The sequence below is a fragment of the Ziziphus jujuba genome, chromosome 7, assembly GCF_031755915.1.
Source record: "Ziziphus jujuba cultivar Dongzao chromosome 7, ASM3175591v1".
Taxonomy (NCBI): domain Eukaryota; kingdom Viridiplantae; phylum Streptophyta; class Magnoliopsida; order Rosales; family Rhamnaceae; genus Ziziphus; species Ziziphus jujuba.
This window is the reverse complement of record NC_083385.1, coordinates 12,072,498-12,093,047: the sequence shown is the minus strand read 5'-3', so window position 1 is coordinate 12,093,047 and position 20,550 is coordinate 12,072,498. Positions and strand designations below refer to the sequence as shown.

At 34.0% G+C, this 20,550-nt stretch overlaps 3 protein-coding genes across 6 annotated transcripts; 2 read left to right on the top strand and 1 right to left on the bottom strand.

The window, feature by feature from the left end:
- Positions 1-1,345: 1,345 nt before the first annotated feature.
- Positions 1,346-4,641, bottom strand: LOC125419787 (cytochrome c oxidase subunit 3). The gene is given in 2 exon segments (XM_048466266.2): positions 1,346-1,988; positions 4,472-4,641. Coding segments are annotated over 2 exon segments (813 nt in total).
- Positions 4,642-8,405: 3,764 nt separating this feature from the next.
- Positions 8,406-12,354, top strand: LOC107424502 (RNA-binding protein L). Of its 4 annotated transcripts, none has more exons than XM_048479526.2 (10): positions 8,407-8,800; positions 9,104-9,166; positions 9,760-9,844; positions 9,952-10,017; positions 10,217-10,292; positions 10,528-10,579; positions 11,138-11,250; positions 11,333-11,402; positions 11,959-12,044; positions 12,164-12,354. In XM_048479526.2, exons 1-10 carry the CDS (start codon positions 8,426-8,428, stop codon positions 12,204-12,206), a joined length of 1,029 nt encoding a protein of 342 aa, XP_048335483.1. In that variant the 5' UTR covers positions 8,407-8,425; the 3' UTR covers positions 12,207-12,354. The 4 variants fall into 4 exon arrangements, 2 of the variants coding, with proteins under 2 accessions (XP_048335483.1, XP_048335484.1); XM_048479527.2 differs by having other exon boundaries at positions 8,408-8,800; positions 10,220-10,292; XR_007242624.2 differs by lacking the exon at positions 11,333-11,402 and having other exon boundaries at positions 8,406-8,800.
- Positions 12,355-18,655: 6,301 nt separating this feature from the next.
- LOC107424539 (ethylene-responsive transcription factor RAP2-10) lies at positions 18,656-20,031 on the top strand. Its single transcript, XM_016034369.4, has 2 exons — positions 18,656-18,874; positions 18,973-20,031. Exon 2 carries the CDS (start codon positions 19,269-19,271, stop codon positions 19,779-19,781), a length of 513 nt encoding a protein of 170 aa, XP_015889855.2. The 5' UTR covers positions 18,656-18,874; positions 18,973-19,268; the 3' UTR covers positions 19,782-20,031.
- Positions 20,032-20,550: the final 519 nt, after the last annotated feature.

The following is a 20,550-nucleotide window of genomic DNA, read 5'->3' as shown; positions in this document are numbered from 1 at the left end:
CATGATGCAGCATTTTGAAAGAAAATTCCATCAAAGGGGTGGGGCTGACATCTCTTGAAACCTTTACTTTTATAATAATAGGGGGCCTTTGCCTCGTGGTTTTCTTGGCAAGCATTGGGCTGTTGACGTGTCCTCCGCACGCACTTGAATGAGCTTGTTCAATAGTGTGCGCTCCTTTTTCCTATTAAGTAAGGAAGGGCGAGTACCCCTTGAAGGACCTTTTGTAAAGGACATCCCCCAAGATCATAGATTGTCAGGTAAGTCCTCTCCGGGCTCTCCTCTGACCACGGGTGGTGTACTCTGGTATGAACCCATCCTTGAGGTTTTTTAAAAAATCATAATACCATGGTTCCCATTGTCCTCATCTTGAACGGTTATAGTTCATCATGTTTCAACTGTCGAAAGTCTTCATCCAAGATGATGAATGAGTCCCATTTGATGGCTGTGGCTGGGATGTCCAATCTCTCGATGACAAGCGACTCTGTGTTTTGGTGTACTAGCATGTGTACTAGAGCGGTTGAGTATACATTCCATGAAGGCTAGTGAGTCAGCCAAGCGATTGTAGATTCTCGGAACATGGGTGAAGGTGATCTCCCTAAAGCACTTGATCAGGTCAATGGCAAGTTCTTGGTACAATATGAGTTGGGGCTCTTTGGTCTTCCATTCTTCCCCCTAATCATGTTTTAATCTATAAAAAAAGCCTTTCCCCTTTTTCATAATAATAAGGTAAGCATTTAAGCCCCAAAACTAGGGTGGAGCTATAAAGCCTTTCCTTCAGCTGGTGCGCAGGTTTGGAACCCTATACAGGGTGCCGCTTGCTGCTCGCCCCTATCTCTAAAAGCTGATCTGTGCATCTCCAGTCATGAATCAAAGATTCCTCCTGGCGAGTAGGGCCGTGCCATGAAGGAAATGGTAAAACAAGGGTTCCAAACCTTTATTGAAGAAAGAGCTCTTGCCTCCAACTCAAAATAGAACAGAACATTCCTTCCGCAATGCAAGGCCAATATGTTTCATAGCTTCCAAGGATGAGTTCGATCCATTAGGTTCTTCAATTTGTTCGGAAAAGAAACGAGAGACAAGAAAACATCTTTGACTACGATTAAAAAGAACAATCTCAAATAGACCAAGATCCAATTTCGGGTCATTTCTTGGTGAACATGATCTACCATAATCTCTTCGATCCCTTCATTTATGTGCCAGAATAAAGGGAGATTTGGTAGGAAAGTGGAAGACACTTTTTTGTATATGATAATCAAAGGGAGTGGGAAAGCTGCAATAATTCTTTGGAAAAGCCCCGTTCTCTTTGTCTTCGAGCTTTCATTCCTCAATCCACTGTTTCGTTCCTTCATATACCTCCCCACCAATAGATAGAGACAAATGGGAATAACTGAACCACATCTACAAAATGCTAGTACCATGCAGCTGCTTCAAAGCCACCAGGATATTCCTTGGTCAGATGACCAAGATATTGGCGAATACCACATACGATCAAGAAAATAGTACCTATAATCACATGAAAGCCAGTTGCTAAGAAAAAGGTAGAACCATAAATACTATCTGAAATAGTGAAGGGTTCTTGATAATATTCCATTCCTTAAAAGCCAGTGAATACTAGAGGCAGTGAAACGATAGCTACTAAAGTATAAACTGCTCATTTTTCCTTCCCCGCGAGTATAGCATGATGAGCCCAAGTTACAACAGCTCCGGATGAAAGGCGAATAGGGGTATTAAGAAAAGGGATTTCCTAAGGATCTAAAACCCCAATCCCTTTTGGGGGCCAAATACCTCCAATCTCTACCGTAGTTGCTAAAGAAGAATGAGAAAAAGCCCCAAAAAAAGCAAAAAGGAACATAACCTCCGATACAATGAACAGAATAGAACCATATCGAGGTCCTGATTGTACTACTTTTGTATGATGTCCTTCCAACATGGATTCACGTAGAACATCACGCCACCATACAAACATTGTCAGGACCCGTCCAGAATTCCTTCCCCGGAACCCTAGACAAGCCCTGATCCCAGGGAAACCCTACCGGACCCTCCAACGGAAAATTCGGCAGAGCCTCCCCTAAGGGATTTACTTACCACAATTTACCTGCACTCAAAACACACTTCTAAACTCATCCCCTTATTCCTCCCGCAAACTACAAATTGTTCCACAAATTTCAGCACTTCTCAAAAACAACAACAGTCCAGTGCATAATTAAACATAAATATCCCAATAGTATACAGAGCTTTAAGAAGTGCTAAACAACAGAAATACAACAAGGCTGAAAGAAATAATACACTGAAATGAAAAAGGTACAGAAGTACTTCTCGAAACACAACAGCAGCGGAAAACTTGGTTCGCTCCGGAAGAACGTCTACCACCACTTGCACCTAAGGGAACGGAATTTAAGAGTGTGAGATGCTAATCATCTCCGTGAGTAACCCTAACTACTGAACACCTTTAATAATAATAAAAATAATTAAGGGAATTGAATAAATACCAACAATTAATAAATAAATAATAACAACTGTTGGAAAATAATATTTTCCCTCAAAACTCTCACCAATCGCTCCGTTTGAAATGTTCCCTTTTTAAAACCTTTTCACAAAACCCGATGTACATACCTCCCGAAAACCAAGGGATTAAACCATTTGGTAAACAATAATTAAATAAATACATACCCCAAATATATAATTAAAATGTAATAAATTATAATAAATAATTTTGAACACCTTTGGGGTTTAAAACACTATTTGCAATTTACACCGACGCACCACACCATATACCGGTGATGCCCTCCGATACCCAGCATCCCGAGCACCGACTGGCCGGGGGGTTAAAGAGAGAAACCTGCAACGGTCACTTCGGCGTCCCGACAGTACAGCTGCTAAAACCATCAACCCGGCCAAGGAGGGGGGCGGCTGTGCGCAACAATAACCTTGCCTGCCCACGGTCCAATGGCAACTCACGGGTGAAGTAATAACCGTGCGCTAAACCACATAATAACCGCGCACTACCACGTGTCCATACACCATACACCAGAACACCAATACTGTATGAGTGCGTCTAAAAATAAACATTAATAACCAACCGTACCGTTTTCCAAAATTACCTTGGGAAGTATACCAAATTTTCACAAAATACCATCCCACATATTTTTATTTAACCAAACCGGTACGAAACAGTGATAACAACAAACCACAACTTTCTCGAAGTACGAGATGCAACCATAAAAATACCGCGGGCATAATTTATAAAATTTAAACCAATATTGTCGTAAAATATTTAACCCAATTATGCCCGGAAAATTAATACTGAAAACCACGTACAAATACCACCGAAATACACTTTGCTCATGCATAGTAAATAAATTAAACCATAATAAAACCATAATTAAATCACACCACATGAGCATAATTTAAATACCAAATTAAATACCAATTAAATATAATTAATTGCCCAAAATAATTTTTGAAGATGGGTCACTCACCTGGAGCACGCAAATCAACTAAGATCCTCCTCGGGATCAACTCCACTACTCGCGCGCGCACCTAAACAACCACAGTGCACAAACCAAAAATATTAATATTTTATTCGGATAATTCCCAAATGGATACCCGGGGAGCGAACACCAAACGATATCTAAAGGTTACGAGTTATATACCGAATCGAAGCTCGCGTGGTGCGTCGGTGTAAATTGCAAATAGTGTTTTAAACCCCAAAGGTGTTCAAAATTATTTATTATAATTTATTACATTTTAATTATATATTTGGGGTATGTATTTATTTAATTATTGTTTATCAAATGGTTTAATCCCTTGGTTTTCGGGAGGTATGTACATCGGGTTTTGTGAAAAGGTTTTAAAAAGGGAACATTTCAAACGGAGCGATTGGTGAGAGTTTTGAGGGAAAATATTATTTTCCAACAGTTGTTATTATTTATTTATTAATTGTTGGTATTTATTCAATTCCCTTAATTATTTTTATTATTATTAAAGGTGTTCAGTAGTTAGGGTCACTCACGGAGATGATTAGCATCTCACACTCTTAAATTCCGTTCCCTTAGGTGCAAGTGGTGGTAGACGTTCTTCCGAAGCGAACCAAGTTTTCCGCTGCTGTTGTGTTTCGAGAAGTACTTCTGTACCTTTTTCATTTCAGTGTATTATTTCTTTCAGCCTTGTTGTATTTCTGTTGTTTAGCACTTCTTAAAGCTCTGTATACTATTGGGATATTTATGTTTAATTATGCACTGGACTGTTGTTGTTTTTGAGAAGTGCTGAAATTTGTGGAACAATTTGTAGTTTGCGGGAGGAATAAGGGGATGAGTTTAGAAGTGTGTTTTGAGTGCAGGTAAATTGTGGTAAGTAAATCCCTTAGGGGAGGCTCTGCCGGATTTTCCGTTGGAGGGTCCGGTAGGGTTTCCTTGGGATCAGGGCTTGTCTAGGGTTCCGGGGAAGAAATTCTGGACGGGTCCTGACAAACATGGTATATAGGAGAAATATGAGGCCCAAACTGAGAAGTGTTGCACCCCCTTAAAATGGGTGCATGTACATCACACCTCCTACGGTGGTTGCCAAAGCTCCGAGTGAACCCGAAATAGGCCATGGACTTGGATCTACCAAATGATAAGAATGCCTCTAACATTCAATCATAAACCACTTTGCCTCAGTTGTATGTAAACCCCCCCGCCTTCACCCTCACCCCTTAAAGTGGTAAAGAAGGTCCCCTAATTTTCTTTCTATCTGACAGGATAAACAAATAGGAAGGGATGGTTCTTTCATTGCACTGATAGAAGTCTAACTACAAAAAGATCTCTTTATTACTTTGAAAGAGAATCGTTCGTTTGATCGATGAACTACGTGGGAAAATGGGTCTTCTTTCTTTGATTTTCAGCAAGCATGGAAAGTAACAATTCTATTCAGTTCGGTTTCAGAAAACTTGTAGGTCGGTCTCTCTGGTTGAGGCTGCATTCATTTATTCAATTGGACACGTGTAGGGAAGACATGGGCCTTTCACCCATCCCAGAAAATACAAAAAAAAATGACTTTGAATTTATAAAGGAAAAAGAAAATGCCTATCAGGGACGTTCTTGAATTCCTTTATAAATGAAAAATGAGAATGAAAAAATGGAACAAAAAAGTTTAAACTGTCAAAAAACTTTTTCATTTTAAAGAAAGTTTTATTGTATTTCCGCTTCATAATAAGATTCAAAAATGAGGCTTCCTTGGCCATGTGGAACATGGATTAGCATTACGTCATTCCTACAAGTGATCCCCCATCCAGGATTGGAAAAAGTGCTATATGAGGACTTTGAGATCAAATATAATATGTTTCTTTCTATTCCTCGTGAGCCATTTATTTCTCCAAAACAAGAGATCAACGTGATTTTCCTCCTTTTTCCCAATAAGTCAACAGCGTTACACCATTGGGATACTTCGAATAAACTAGAGTACATATAGGATACACCGGTGCTAAAACCTTTTCTCAAGACATCTTCCAAACTGTTGGGGTCGTTGCTCCGGATGTTGTTCCCCCGATGTGAAACTAGCTTGTTCCATAGTTTTAGAATTCTGCTGATCCCAAGTACTCCATCTCCATCATTGTATATGGGAATATAGAAAGTAAAGAGGAAAAGACATGACCAAAAGAATTGTGCGAAATAAGTGAATTTATCCAGTTGAGGCATTCTTGATTGAGAAAAAATGATTCCCTCCAGACAGGACAGAAAGAGACTCCTTCTTGTACGAGTAGTGAAGAATGTTAGAGAACTGTGGTTGGTTGTTGACCAATAGAAAGAATGGGAGAAAGAAAGATGCACCTTAGCGTTCTAAAAGGAGAGTATTCACTTGGATGGCTCTAAGAATTTACCGATAGGGAATGCTTTGGCGCGTTCCTTCCAACCTTATCTGATTCAAGTACGAGTGCCCAGTGTGTTCAGTCAAAGGCTACCCTGCCGGAGAATGTAGAAGGCCATGAATTTCTCCTTAGTGGGCTAGAATGGAAGTTAGCCGAAATCCATCCTCCACCAAGGCAGCTTCGACAGCGCGTTCCACCCTAACTTGGGCATCTATAATTGATACCATTCGCTGTAGGTCATTAGGGTTCCCCAAGTCCAGAAGTAGAAATCGGCTATAAAGGATTCTACTTCTGGAGTCATCCCAGATAAGAGGCAGGTCCAATTGTGGGATAACAATTGGTTGTGGTACCGGTTGAGGTACTGGTTTAGGTACCAGCTCCGCCTCGGGGGGAAGCATCGATTCAGGAAGAACTGGACTTGGCAGGGAAAAGGCGTTTAATCCCTCGCACAAGAAGATCTTAGAACCTTGAAAACCCATACCCATGGTAAAGTTACAATGTATTATTATAAATAAATAAAGTAAAGGGAAAAGAAACTCAAGCCAACAAAATTAGCTGATTGTATGGCCAAACAATTCTATCTTAAAACTGTGTCAATTTATCTTTTGATGAACTTTCTAGGTGGGATATTTATGTGCTATAGTCTATATTTATAATTTAGATTCTTCAGATGAAGTGGTTTGTAATACCTCTTTGATGAGGGCATTAATGCATTTTGTTTATTAAAAATATATACATATCACTTTCCGAAAATGACAACTTTGGTTTGGTTGGTTGATGAAATCGAAATTCGCCATCTGACTCTTTCAATATATATTGTTAAATCACATATATATATATATATATATATATATATATTAAAAAGCAAGGTTTTCATCAGGCCGGCTTAAGGCATAGGCCACCAAGGCAAATGCCTAGAATGGGGGCCCCCAAAAATTATTTTTCCTATAAATTAAATATATATATATTTATTAAATAAAATATAAATTAATATATACATATATATTTATTAAATAAAAGATAATTATTAATTTATTTTGGAAACATAAAAAATTGATTTAGTTAAAATTTTAACTTATTTTTAATTGATCATTTATTGTTAATTATTTTTTATTATTTTTATCTTTGAAAAGGAACACTATTCATGTTTAATTGAAACTTTTTGTATTCTATTTTTATAATTAATTAGATTGTAACTATAAAAAAAATATATATATATATATATATTAAATACTCTTCTTGTTTATGTAGTTTTTTCTCTTACTCACTTTCTTTCTTCTCTTCTCTTTCACTCATCTTTCATATTTGTTTAGTTTTTAATACTCAACTTATATAATTTGTGACTCTAATCTAGAGGGTTCCAAAATATAAGATAAGCTCGTTGGTTTTTATTTATTTTAATAAATTTTCAATCATTCTCCTAATATATGTATATATATATATATATATATATATATATTTTTTATTTTATTTGAATTCATGGTGTAGTTATTCGTCCATACATATATATATATATACACCTCATGTTTCTCTAATTTATGTCTTTATTTTTTTTCTTTATATCTTTTATGCAACTAACTTCATTGGATTTTAATTCTTACATTTTTTTTTTTAATTTGGCCCAATTATTCTTCTAGATGCTAATTCTAATTAATCTAAATAAAAGTTAATATTTGTAATTTGTTTGTTCTTTTAGAAAATTTTGCAAGACCATGTTTCTAATTTAACTTTTAAACACATTACGAAAGTCATCTTAAAAGTGTTAAAGTAATAAAATATCAAGCTGCATATCATTTTTTACGATATATGAAGATAATTCTAATTTCTTGTATGATGTAGAAAAATCAAAATTATTTGGTGATGATTTTTTAAAAGAAAAATGTTTAAATCTTAAAAACTTTTTAAAACATAACATGCTATATCATATTGATGGTTTATATTTATTTTCAGAACAAAAAAATTTAAAAAATAATAATAATTTTAAAATTAAAAAACAGCACTTTAGACACTAAACCATATAAAAAACATTAAATTATTTTCCTAATGCACTGATAGCTCATAAAATATTACTTTTATTTGTACTCAACAATTTCTAAAAAAAGATTAAATAATTTAACAATTTTATCAATTAAAAAATATTTATTATCGAAATTGAAATATAAAAATTTAATTAATAACTTTCCATCTCAAAATATTAAAAAATTAAATTTTATATAAAAATCTATTTTCTAAAAACTAATATTTAAAAAAAAAATCGGCCTAGGTTTTTTTTTGTTTTTTTTTCTGCCTAGAGCCTCGAAAATAGTTGAGATGGTCCTGGTTTTCATCTTTTTATTTTATATATTTATTTTTAAATTCTTTTTTGGTGTGTGTGAATGGAGGTGGCAAAAGAAAAATAAATAAACTGGACATTTTTACGTCTGGACTTTATAGAGTTTGGGCTTTAAATGTGAGCTCAAGTGTGCAACCCAGAACTGAAAGTAAATGGATATATTTGAATGAGGGCTCAGGCCCTTTTACGTCATCTTCTTCTCTGAGCCCAATCCATCCGTCGTAGTCTAACAAGGTGGGAACTAAAAAATGAGAACCCAAGATTTTAGGGCTAGATTGTTCCACGATCCCTTTCCGATGGATGACATGGCCGCCTACTACCCCCCACCTCCTCCACCGCCGGCGCCGGCGGTCCCTCACTACCCTTATTATCAACCTCCGCCACCTCCGGCAACGGTGACGCCGGCACAGCTCCACTTGCCTCAGCAGTACCTCCCTCACCAGCAACCCCCTTTCGCTTCCTATGCGCCGCCCCTTCTCGCTCCATCCTTGCATGACGATGTCCGAACCCTGTTCATTGCGGGACTTCCTGAGGATGTCAAACCTCGCGAAATCTACAACCTTTTCCGCGACTTCCCGGGTTACGAGTCCTCGCATCTTCGGAGCCCCACACAAACGACCCAGGTATATGTTGGCTCAGACTTTCATTCGTTTAATGGCTAAAATGATTATATGGGAAATATATTTTGGACTTTTAAAGTTATAGTAGGTGTCTCATTCCCATGTAGTACAATTGGTCGTTTAATATATATGTTTATTGATATAATTAAGATACTGGGTCAATTCCACATTGAACCGTCGTGTTTTAGATGTCTATTTGTGTGTAAAGCTGTTGCCTTTTGTCCTTCGTGATGATTCACGAATGTTGTTCTTGAATATGTTCCATGTGTTTTTGTGCCCTTATATAAGTTCTTCCGGTGTTGGCAGCCTTTTGCTTTTGCAGTATTCTTGGATCAGCAGTCTGCAATTGCGGCAATGCACGCGCTAAATGTAAGAATTTATTGCTTACTTCTCTGTGTTGTAAATTCAATGGCGATTTATTGTATTCGAGTATAATTGATCTGAAGGAAATTTAATTTAGATTTGGAGAAGTATGGTGATGTTCATCCGGTTTATTTTTTCACATGGATGCTGCTTTGCCATGTTTTGTCTGATAAAGTTACTCTCAGATGGTATTTTATTTCTTGGATACGGACCCTTAACTGGCTGTAATTTCACCAATGAAAATCATACATTGTTATGTATGTCTGCAATAGGCAATAGGCAATATGCAAAAAAAGTCTAAATTTCTTAGTTCTAGGTCTTTGAGCTTCCTGCTGTTCAGTTTCTATGAACCAACATAAATACTTGGCTCCGGAGTTTGATTTAGTCACATTCTTTCCTCTTGTTAAGCTTATCTATTTTCTTGGCGAGGGAGAGAGGGAATTTCTCATGCTTATTTTGCAGTAATTTATAGTAGATCAAGTTTAGTTTTAGTTGATATCTGCTCAGACTGATTTCTGTTTTGTTAATTACGATCTTGTGGATGCTACTTTAAATTATATCATCAACTATGTGCCCTTGTTTCTGAATCTTGTCTGTAGGGATTGGTGTTTGATCTTGAGAAGGGCTCAACACTATACATTGATCTAGCTAAATCAAATTCTAGATCAAAGCGTTCAAGACCAGGTCTGTTGCTTGTTAAACTTTTCAGGTCTTGTTTACCTTTTAGTTTGATTATGCATTTTATCTGGTTTGTAACCAAATTTGTATATTTCGTTAATCACTATGAGCAGATGATGAAAGATTTGGCTCAGATAAGAGAGCTAAAGGATCTGCGTTTTCACGGGGCGCTGATTCTGGTAAGATCAATATGCATATTTGCTCAATGTGTGTACAGGATACCCTTTGATTTCTCTTTTTGGTGGAGTATATTATCCAATTTGTCAATCAATTAATAAGCTTGACTGTTCTCTTAGAATACAAATCAATTGCATAGCCACATGCAGGACACATTTCTAAAAGCTCACATTGCACATGTTTTGCACGCTTGGACACTAGCAGGTGTTGGCAGCATGCACATGCCTGGAATGGGTAATTCTGCTTACAACATCATTGGTTATCCATCTGCACCAAGGTCATCTGCACTACTTAAGCACAACTTTATTATGTGGAAGTGATTGATTCTGGCTCAATAATCTGCACATATATTACTATAAATGATTACTTCTAGTATCAATGCAGAGGACTCAGTAAAATCAGTTACTAAATGCCCTATTCCTAGAAAGTTGAAGTGTAGTCTGCCTTTTTTTATGTTATCTCTTCTGGATTATCTACTTAATTTAATTTTTTTTTTTTTCCTCCCAATTCAGCCATGGAAATTTGGATGGCAGCGCTGCAAATGAGATAACTACTTCAAATTTGGTAAAAACAATTTTCAGCGGATTTGATATTTAATTGAATTTTGGTTACTGGAAACTCTTATATTCTATTCTTTTCTTTTCCTCTTTATTTTTTTTTTTTTTTTTTTTTTTCCTTCTTCTTTGTCCGAAAGAAATTTTATCAGCTATTACATTTTCCCATGATTATGATATTTTAATGTGATAATAAGTTATATATATATATATATATAACGACTTCATAGCTTGAAATAGGGAAGTAAAGGTTAAGTAAAGTTTAAAGAGAGAGATGCTTCGTTGGTTTATTTATTTAGTTTAATTAATTTTTGGGGTTGGGGGGAACATAGCTTGGTATGAGCACCTTTTATTGAGAGGGAGATTCAATTTTTTCATTTTTTCAGATTCAATTCTCTTTCTCTCTCTCTCTCTCTCTCTCTCTCTCTCTCTCTTAAAAGAATATGTTATTTGGACTTCACTTGTTAGAGCTTAGTAGTGACATTCAAATTGGTTTTAAACATTGCATGTACAAGAATTGTTTTCCAGTTCGGATCATAACAATAAGTTATTTCTGTTACAACGACAGCATAATACTTCAGTTCCTCACATTACACAAAATAATACCCCGTGCCCAACACTTTTCGTGGCTAATTTGGGGCCTACTTGTACAGAGCAGGAGCTAATTCAAGTATTTTCAAGGTTAGCAGCCATTTATTTTATCATGTCATTATTATCTTTATAGTCTGAAAAGTTAGCACTGCTTCTTGGTATTGTCTATTAGATGCCCTGGGTTCTTGAAACTGAAGATGCAAAGCACTTATGGAGCTCCAGTTGCATTTGTTGATTTTCAGGTACTAGTATCTGTTGTGTTTTTATAATCCATCTTTAGGAGAATTCTGTGAGATCTTCTTTTCCCAAGATTATTCTTCCGTTTTGTTTGCTTGCATTTTATATGTGCCAGGCCATTGCAAGTTTCTGAGCAGAATAGAATGTACTACTGCATAAAAACAAAAAAAATTAAATAAATAAAGACATAGTTTTGGCAAATAATTTGATGGTGATGCGGATAGGTCTTGTGGCTTAGAAAAAGACGTGTCCTCTATTCTCATGTGCTTGTACCATGTGTTACAAAAGGGAATAAAATGTTTAATGCACTGACATTTTGCATTTGTTGAATGAAAAAACATAAATGTTGCTATTCATCTGTTTCTGCTTTCAAGAATTGTCTTGCTTTTGTTTTCTCGTTAGTAATAACCTCTAATAGATTTTCCACCTAAAATAAAAATAAAAACTCTTAATTGATTTTTTTCCTTCTAATAAGTGAGAAAAATCATTTATCGTTCACATAGGCTCCTTGAACATTATGATCCTGCTTTATAAGGAAATTCGTGGCTAAATCTTATGCAGGACACTGCCTCTTCGACTGGGGCACTAAGTCATCTGCAGGGCACAATCCTATACTCCTCACGAGCTGGTGAGGGAATGAGATTGGAGTATCCTTAGTATTGCTTTCTATTTATATCTTTTATTCAAAGCTTTTTTTTTTTTTTTTTAATTTGTTATTGTTTTGGGTGAATTTTGTCTTTCAAAGTTTTGCTTAACAAGATATCAGGTATGCAAAATCAAGGATGGGAATGCGTAAGAAGCCCAAGTAAATTAAAGAGTAAGGTTACTAAGGTCCAATGCTTTTGATCTCACTAAAAGCGAGGGGCTAGGGAAAGTTTCATATTGAATATTGTACGTTTTTATTCAAAAATTTTATTATTATATAAAATTAGTTTGAGAGCGCTTTCAAAGTTTCAATGCGTTTTCTTTTCCTTCATTGTCCTTGAAAAAAAAAAATCAAAATAGTAAGTTTAAAATCAAAATAATGTAAAGAGTTCAAACGTTTTTAAGTTTAATTAAATCTTTATTGTTTGCTACCAATAAATATATATTTATATATATATATATATTTATATTCTGTTTTTACTTAACATAAATATATAAATTTTCAGTCTAACTCTAAAACATAAATATATAAATTTTCAGTCTAACTCTAAAACGTTATAATTAAAAGGAAGTCCTGTAAAAGAGATAAAGGAAAAATACTCTTTTTGTCAACCATCATTAATAGAATTGATATATCATTTGACAATACAAATGGCTGTTCAAAAAGGTTTATTAGTCCAAATTGATGAAAAATAATGACTATAATATAGATGATGCAGGAGTCAACCATTTTGAAGTTCATCTCCTCTCTTTATATCCTTTCACCTAAGTTTTTGACTAAAATTTCAATATGTATAATTGGACGACCAGGTACACCTGCAACATACTTAAAAATTTGATATATGAATCTGCATTTTTGATTTGTTTCTATATTATATAATATTATATAAATCAGAGCAACCGACCCCTGAAATCAAACATCATAAAAATCATCATCAGGTGCATCATTGAAAATATACAAATTTTATAAATTAGAAAGAAAAGGTCAAAAATCTCTCTTAAGATAAGTCTTACATTCATGTTGGTGGCTCACTCATCACTCAATGTGATCACATACTACGTCATACCCAAAGGCACGTACTTTTTTATTGATTATTTTTTTTTTTAGTTCTTTTTGGTCAAAACGTCATTTAACATGAGGGATAAAAATTTAAGAAGAGTCCGAGTTCACAAGGGTTCATTTATAGGAGGAAATCTTTCTATATTGAAAATATCTTACAAGTGTCAACCAACACAATAGCAAAATTAAAAAAAAAAATATATCTTCAATTTAATAAAAAGAATTTTGTTTCTTTCTTTCTTTTGAGATTTAATTTGGTTTTAGGTGGCCATAACTTTGTTTTATGCCGCAACTTTTTTTATGAGCATATGTTAAATCAGGGGAGGATTATTGTTTTGGCTCCCAATCTTATTGAAACTATTATTTTCAAAAGGATAAATTACATTTTAGTATTTTTCGACTTTTATAATTTTGAAATTTAGATTTTCAATTGTTAAAAATAATAATTTAAATTTTTTATTTTTTAATTTGTTACACATTAATCCAATTTTCAATTCAACCAAATAAACTAGTAACAGTTGCGTCCATTTAGTTGCTTGTATTTCCTTAATCTGCACACAATTTATATTTTTACATACTCTGTTGCGAAGTTTTAGGAAAAACCCTTCCTAAGTTGTTTGACCAAATTGAAAATTGATTTAATTTGCAACAAATTAAAAAATTAAAAATTTAACTCATTATTTTTAGAAATTGAAGTATAAATCATAAAATTTTAAACTTCAATTTTTAAAAATTAAAAATATTAAAATGTAATTAATTTTTTTGTGAATTATCAATATTAATCACTGGCTACCAAAATATATATATATATATATATATATATATATGTGTTGGTAATTATCATATGAATTGTCCTTTTTATGCTGCAACTTGATTCTCAGTTTGCTCAAAATAACAGAAAAGCAACACCTTGACCAAGAAAAAGAAATTTGAGAAGAAAAGAAGTAAAAAACAGAGGGCAAGTTGGGTTGAAGAGTGATTCCGGCCTTGGACCCCTCAAGGCTTGGCATGCATGAACATGATGATGATGTGGAATTGTCGATGGAGTGTGGGTTTAGGTTGATCATCCCAGATTACCCACTTCCACCGTCGCTTGACGGACCCTCATTTTGTTTTCAAAAACGACTTGCTGCTTTTCTTGCAACTTGCTTTTACTAGTACTGCATCCATTCCCTGTTAACTTTCCACCACTTAAAAACTTATACTGCATATCTTTCAAAATGCCATTTATTTATTTGTTTTTTATTGAACAGCTAAAATTTTCCCTTTGGGTGGTTCATGGCTTTGAATCTTCAGACATCCCCATAAGTGCCAACCAACTACAACTGTTATAGTCTTTAGAAAAAGTTAAAATGTCCAAAAATATGACTTCAGATAAAACATTCATGCACATGACCAAAACAAAAAAACATTCATGCCCCCTAGCTCTCTCTCTCTCTCTCTCTCTCGGTAGAGTCTAGACACTAGCCAATATGATTTGCATGCCAATATTTTCTACCCTTTGATTTTAAAATTATTTGTATTTGACAAATATAATATATTACCCATTTATGCACGGTGCAAATGGAAGCTACTCTTTTTTAGCTCCCTATATGTTTATATATAATACAAGTCCTCGTCTTTATATTGTTAAGTCCACGAGATACCAATTTAAACCACCTCCCTTTTGAAACTTGTACAACAAAACAAGAAACTTTATATGGCTGTCAACCACCCCTTGATTTTTTGGTGGTTTAGTCTCTTTGGTTCATATTTATTGCAGCGAAGATTAATTAATCTAATATTACATGGTCGGTCCCTTTATAAAAATTGATTACAGGACGCTCAATAATACAGTTCCTTTTGTCTGCTTGTTGTGTGTACTATGTGATACATGAATATTTAGATATATATAAATATGTATATGTATTAAATTTTTCTACAGTATAGACGTAGGTAAGTTTTTGAATTTGCAAATATATACCGTGTACATGTTACATGATATTTTTTTCACATAGCATACCAGGGACGAAACCAAGATTGGGGTTCCAAACTTTACACATAACTTTCATCTAAAAAATCATATCTAAAATTAAATTATTATTAAAAAATAGTATTCAATTTTTATTTACGACATAAAATTATATTAATAACTCTATCATAGTCTTCCAATTCAATTATTATAAATAAATAAAAAAATCATAACTCAAAATATAATTCTATATTCTTTCAAATCTCAAAGATCAGTATAATTGGATCAATGCTAAATTTTTTTCTATTATATACTCACATTTAAAGATATTTTCTAATACATGTCATAAAGTAAATAATCAAATTGATCAATGCATCAAACTCTACAAATTTTAAAGTATAAATAAAAACATATCATATGATTAGGCATGCCAATCAAAAATTAATAAAAGCAAAAAATCTTACTTGATCTCTTTGTATACAATTGAAAAGCAAAACGGCATTGAAACCAACTTCAATTTTTTTTATTTTTCCTTGTTATTGCACCTTGTAGAGTAGTTTATAATGGGAGATAAAAAGTTTAGATTGATTAGGTTAGGTTAAAGAAATAATATATGATCTGTAGAAATTTGTAACTAATAAAAGCGAAACATAGAAATCAATAACTAATTGTAACTTGTATCAGATATTTAAGAATTTACAAACTCTATTAAGGAAAAAAGAAAAGATTTAAAAACTCTATTAAGGCAAACAAATTAGACTAATTAGCTTTAATAAGATTTTTTTTTTTTTTTTGGGGGGGCGGGGAGAGAAGATAGCTTCGATCCGATAAGTTTAAATGGAAGGTGAAGCAATTTTGGAGGGTCCAAATTTAATATTATATTTAATTTTATATGATATATAAAGCTATTAAAAAAAAAAATAAAAAAAATTAAACGTCTTGGGGGGCAATGACCTACCCTAGTCTTCATGTAATTCCGTAGTATATTACGCTGCAAGTTAATTACTTGCAAATATTTATACTATATAAAAAATTATACATGTATTTATGTTGGAATCAACCCTAAAGAACCAAGGCGTACATTCACCCCTGATATTATAATTTTCTACTCGTTTTTGTGGAGTTTTCTTACTTTTTATGGGGGAATAAAATAGGTAGACCTCCCAAATTTGACTCTTTACGGTTCTTCAATGCAAAGATACTTTTGTGGAGCCGCATGGGATTTCGTGTCCTTTCATATATCAAATGTATTAATTAAAAAAATAAAAATGTCTCTACGAATTGTACATTATTGTTTTTGGTCAATATGCTTTTAGCACAAGATATAGATATATATATCAATGGACAATCCAATTAAAAAGCCTCTGACATTTTTTTATAAGCCTTATCTAAGCTTTTATGGGTTTCACGTACTATATATAAATCGTGAGAGAAAATGATAGAAACAGTTGGTGAAAAGCAATTTGTGAACTTCCATCGAATTATAAAAACAACTGCTACTAGTTTATAATTTTTTACTATTTGGATTTAGGATACTCTTCGGAGATCTATTTTTTTTATTACCAAAAAAAATGAAAAAGCCTATGATATTATCCAAAAAAAAAAAAAAACAAAAACGAGAAAGGCCTTTGTTTCTTTTCCTCTAACGAAAAATACAGTGCTCAAATTTTCCACTATAAAATAATAATAAAAAAGACTTGTATATTTTTAACTATTCTAATATCGCATAATATTGTATTGATGTTACGCTGTTGGAAGAATATAGAACAAAATAAAAACAAGTGTTTTAACTTTGGTGTGTTGGATAATGTGCATGGCTGGTTTTTCAGTTTTCATTTTTTTCCTAAAAATGTGTGTAATCTATTTGCCTTAATTGTTAGTTTGTTATTGAGTATTAGGCATTAGTTTATGAAGTTTGCAATTAAATTGAATACAGTTTTTTTATTTTTTAAAAATTTATAATTATTTAAAATATTTAACAATTTATGATTATCGCTAACTAATATTTGAAATAAATAAATTATACACAATTAAATAAAAATGAAAAATTATAAAAATAAAAAAAATCAACCATACTACTAAATGATACCTTAGCAAAAATGCTACAAGTAAATCCATATGCAAGTCTAATTTTAAGAAAAATAAGGCAAATAACTATGATACAGTGACAAAAATGCTCTATCGTATCAAGGGACACAAAAGGAGCTATTAACTAAATTGTGTTCTTTTAAAGGACAAGCAAACAACTGACATCAAATAAGATAATTCCATATCATAAAATAAATAAATAAAGGTCTAATGACAATTCTTGACGACTTTAATCTACTATACAAAGAAAATGTTGTCCCCTAAAGAATATTAAAGTGATAAAGCCACTATTCACTTATATGAAAAAGATTCAAATAATATAAAAATTTATTTTATTGGATAATCATTGGATATCTCATATTATATGGTTGACTTCTGATCCTATATAATACAAAGTGAAACATACATATTAATTACTAATTTAATTGGACATAATACAAAATATCCAATGAATATTATTGAATATAATGTATATGCTTCTTTTTTTCTTTTTTCTTTTTTTAACAAATCATCTAATTCATAAATTACCTAAAATCTCTCCTCATTTTGTGCGTTTCAAACCCATACTTTCTAAAAAAATACTTTTTGACATATATTATTTCACTTATAATTTAGGCATTGAATCCCAATAAAACCATTTTCATATAGCTTCTTATGCTCTTGTAGGTTAACCATACTTTTTGAAGAATTTTACTTGCCACTTAAAACTTTTTCCAAAATCCAACTACATATATGTATTTTTTTATCTAAAAAAATTCTGCAATTTTTTTTTTTTATTTCTCAATCTTTCAAAAGTATATTTGTCCTGCCACTTTTGATATGACTTTTAACGTTTTATTGTAATCTTATTCGACCCCAGTAACTTATTTTTAATCAACAACCCACTAATAACTTTTTCGCACTAAAATTTGAACCAAGGTTAAAAAAAAAAAAAGAAAGAAAGAAAAAGGAAAACACAGATCACAGGTGCTGATGTTAATAGAAAAATAATTAAGCGAACCTTAAAATAATTAAACCTTTCCTTAATGGGCCAATTAGCAATGCAAATTGCCCAAATTCGCCCTGAATTGCTGAGAACAAAACAGTGGTGATACAAGGACAAAATTGCCCGTCCACTCAAAATCGTTATTGCGTGGAGGGAAAGTCAATTCCTAACGGTATCTATCCACCGACCACCGACCTACCCTTTGCCTCCCTCTTAGAATTTCCTTTTTTTTTTTTTTTTTTGGACCAAAAAAATAAACAGAAACAACAAAAACAATAATAGCAATTAAAAAAAAAAACCAAAAACCCCAAAATTAAGAAAACATTAAAAAAAATTAAAAATCTGCATCTTTATATTTTTATATTTTTATTTTAGCTCACCATGACAAGTGACAATTCTTTTTATCGGCCTTTGAATTCCACTTCACTCGCCCACAATACGACACCACTCCATCACCGCCACCCACCACCACCACCCAGTAATTACTTTATTCATAAATAAATATTATATTTTAATAATAAAGAATTAAAATTTTATGTATTTGGATTTATTATATAAATTTCCAATTCTTTATTTTTTGGTTTGAGAAAAGAAACATAGACAGCCCCTTTACGTCTATGCCCTGTGTTTCTAAAAACAAAGTCTTTGAAACAGCCATTACTACCAACAAGGAAAGAAAGAAGGAAGAGATAGACAAGAGAGCAAAACCAACAAAAAAAGAAAGAAAGATGGGGATGATGAGAAAACGGTGAGATTTGTGTCGGTGAATTTGGATTTTCTGATTCATATTTTAATATTATATTTTTTCAATTATTATTTTGGATTTCTATTGCTTGGGATTCAAAGAAATAATCAACGTGGAAGCTTACCCAGATGACAAGCTTAATGGCCAAGTAGCACCAGACGCCTCCTTCTAGTTCTTCTCCCAAAAAAAGCAACGCCCTTTCTCTCTCTGCTCTAATCCTCACACCTCGCTGGCTCGCGTGTCTTCTACTCGTTAGATTTTGCATTTTCATGAAGATCCACCCACTACCCACGATTCCTTAGAGAGAGAAATTGAGCCACAAAGAGAGAGAAAAAGAGATTTGAAAAAGAAGAAAAAGATCGGGGACTAGAACAGAGAGAGTTACAGAAAGCAAGAGATGGAAGGTGGAGGAGAGAGAGAGACGACGAGGAAGAGAGGAGGAGGTGTTGAAAACGAGAGGCAGTACAAGGGGATAAGGATGAGGAAGTGGGGAAAGTGGGTGGCTGAGATTAGAGAACCTAACAAGCGCTCCAGGATTTGGCTCGGCTCCTACTCTACCCCCATAGCCGCCGCTCGAGCTTACGACACCGCCGTCTTCCACCTCAGAGGACCTTCCGCCCGGCTTAATTTCCCCGAGTTCTTAGCCGGTGAAGACGGCTGCGGCTGCGGCGACATGTCGGCGGCTTCCATAAGGAAAAAGGCCACCGAGGTCGGCGCCAGAGTCGACGCCGTCGAAACAGCTCTACGTCACCACCATCATCACCACCACCACCACCACCACCATCATCACCATGACTCGGCGGGAGCCACCGACCTCAAGCCCTGTGGCGGGTTCGTGGAGCGGGTCGATCTAAACAAAGTGCCCGACCCGGAAAACTCGGACGGTGAGTGCGAGTGGGACGGGAATTAGGATAGGAAAAAAAAAAAAAAAAAGGCAACAACGTTTGGTTGCTAACGTGCGCCGAGGAGGTAACGTTTTGACGGCTGAAGAAATGATGACGCCCTAGGAAAAAAAAAAAAAAATTAGTCTAATGTTTCTTTCGCTTTTAGATTTTTTTTCCTTTTTTTTTTTAATTTTCTTCGTTATTTTGTATTTCCATCAAGAAATTTTGGCCTTGTAAAAAAGTGATAAAATGTATATTAGATGGTAAATTAGGATATTTATCGTTTTTACCTTTTCTTTCTCTGTACTTATTCCCATAATTTCGTACTTGTTTTCAGTTTTATGTAAATTTTAATTTTATTTTATTTTTTATATAAAAACATGGGGAATAAGAGGGGACTTGTGGAGTCAAAATCTAAGCATACAAAAAATAAGATTTATGAGATCAAGTGGCAGAGTTTCCATATCCCAGCCTGTGTGTGCTCGGGATCGGATCCTGGGGGGGTAGGGGAGCCTGAGGGCCCAGCCACACTAGCAACACACAAAAAAAAAAAAAAAAAAAAAAAGGAAGAAGAAGAAGAAAAAAATTGTAGCAGGTGGGGTTGCAAAAATGGGCCTACAAAAGGCAAGCAGTTGGGGGCCAAATAGCCAGTGCTGACCTCCAAAGCTATAACTACTAGAGTGATAGGAATTGAGAGTTAGGTATTTTCTGGTTCATCACTGTTGCTGATTATGAATTTTGTGCCCCATGGCTGTGGTAGGAACGATCATAACCAGGCACCCAAAAATATGCCCC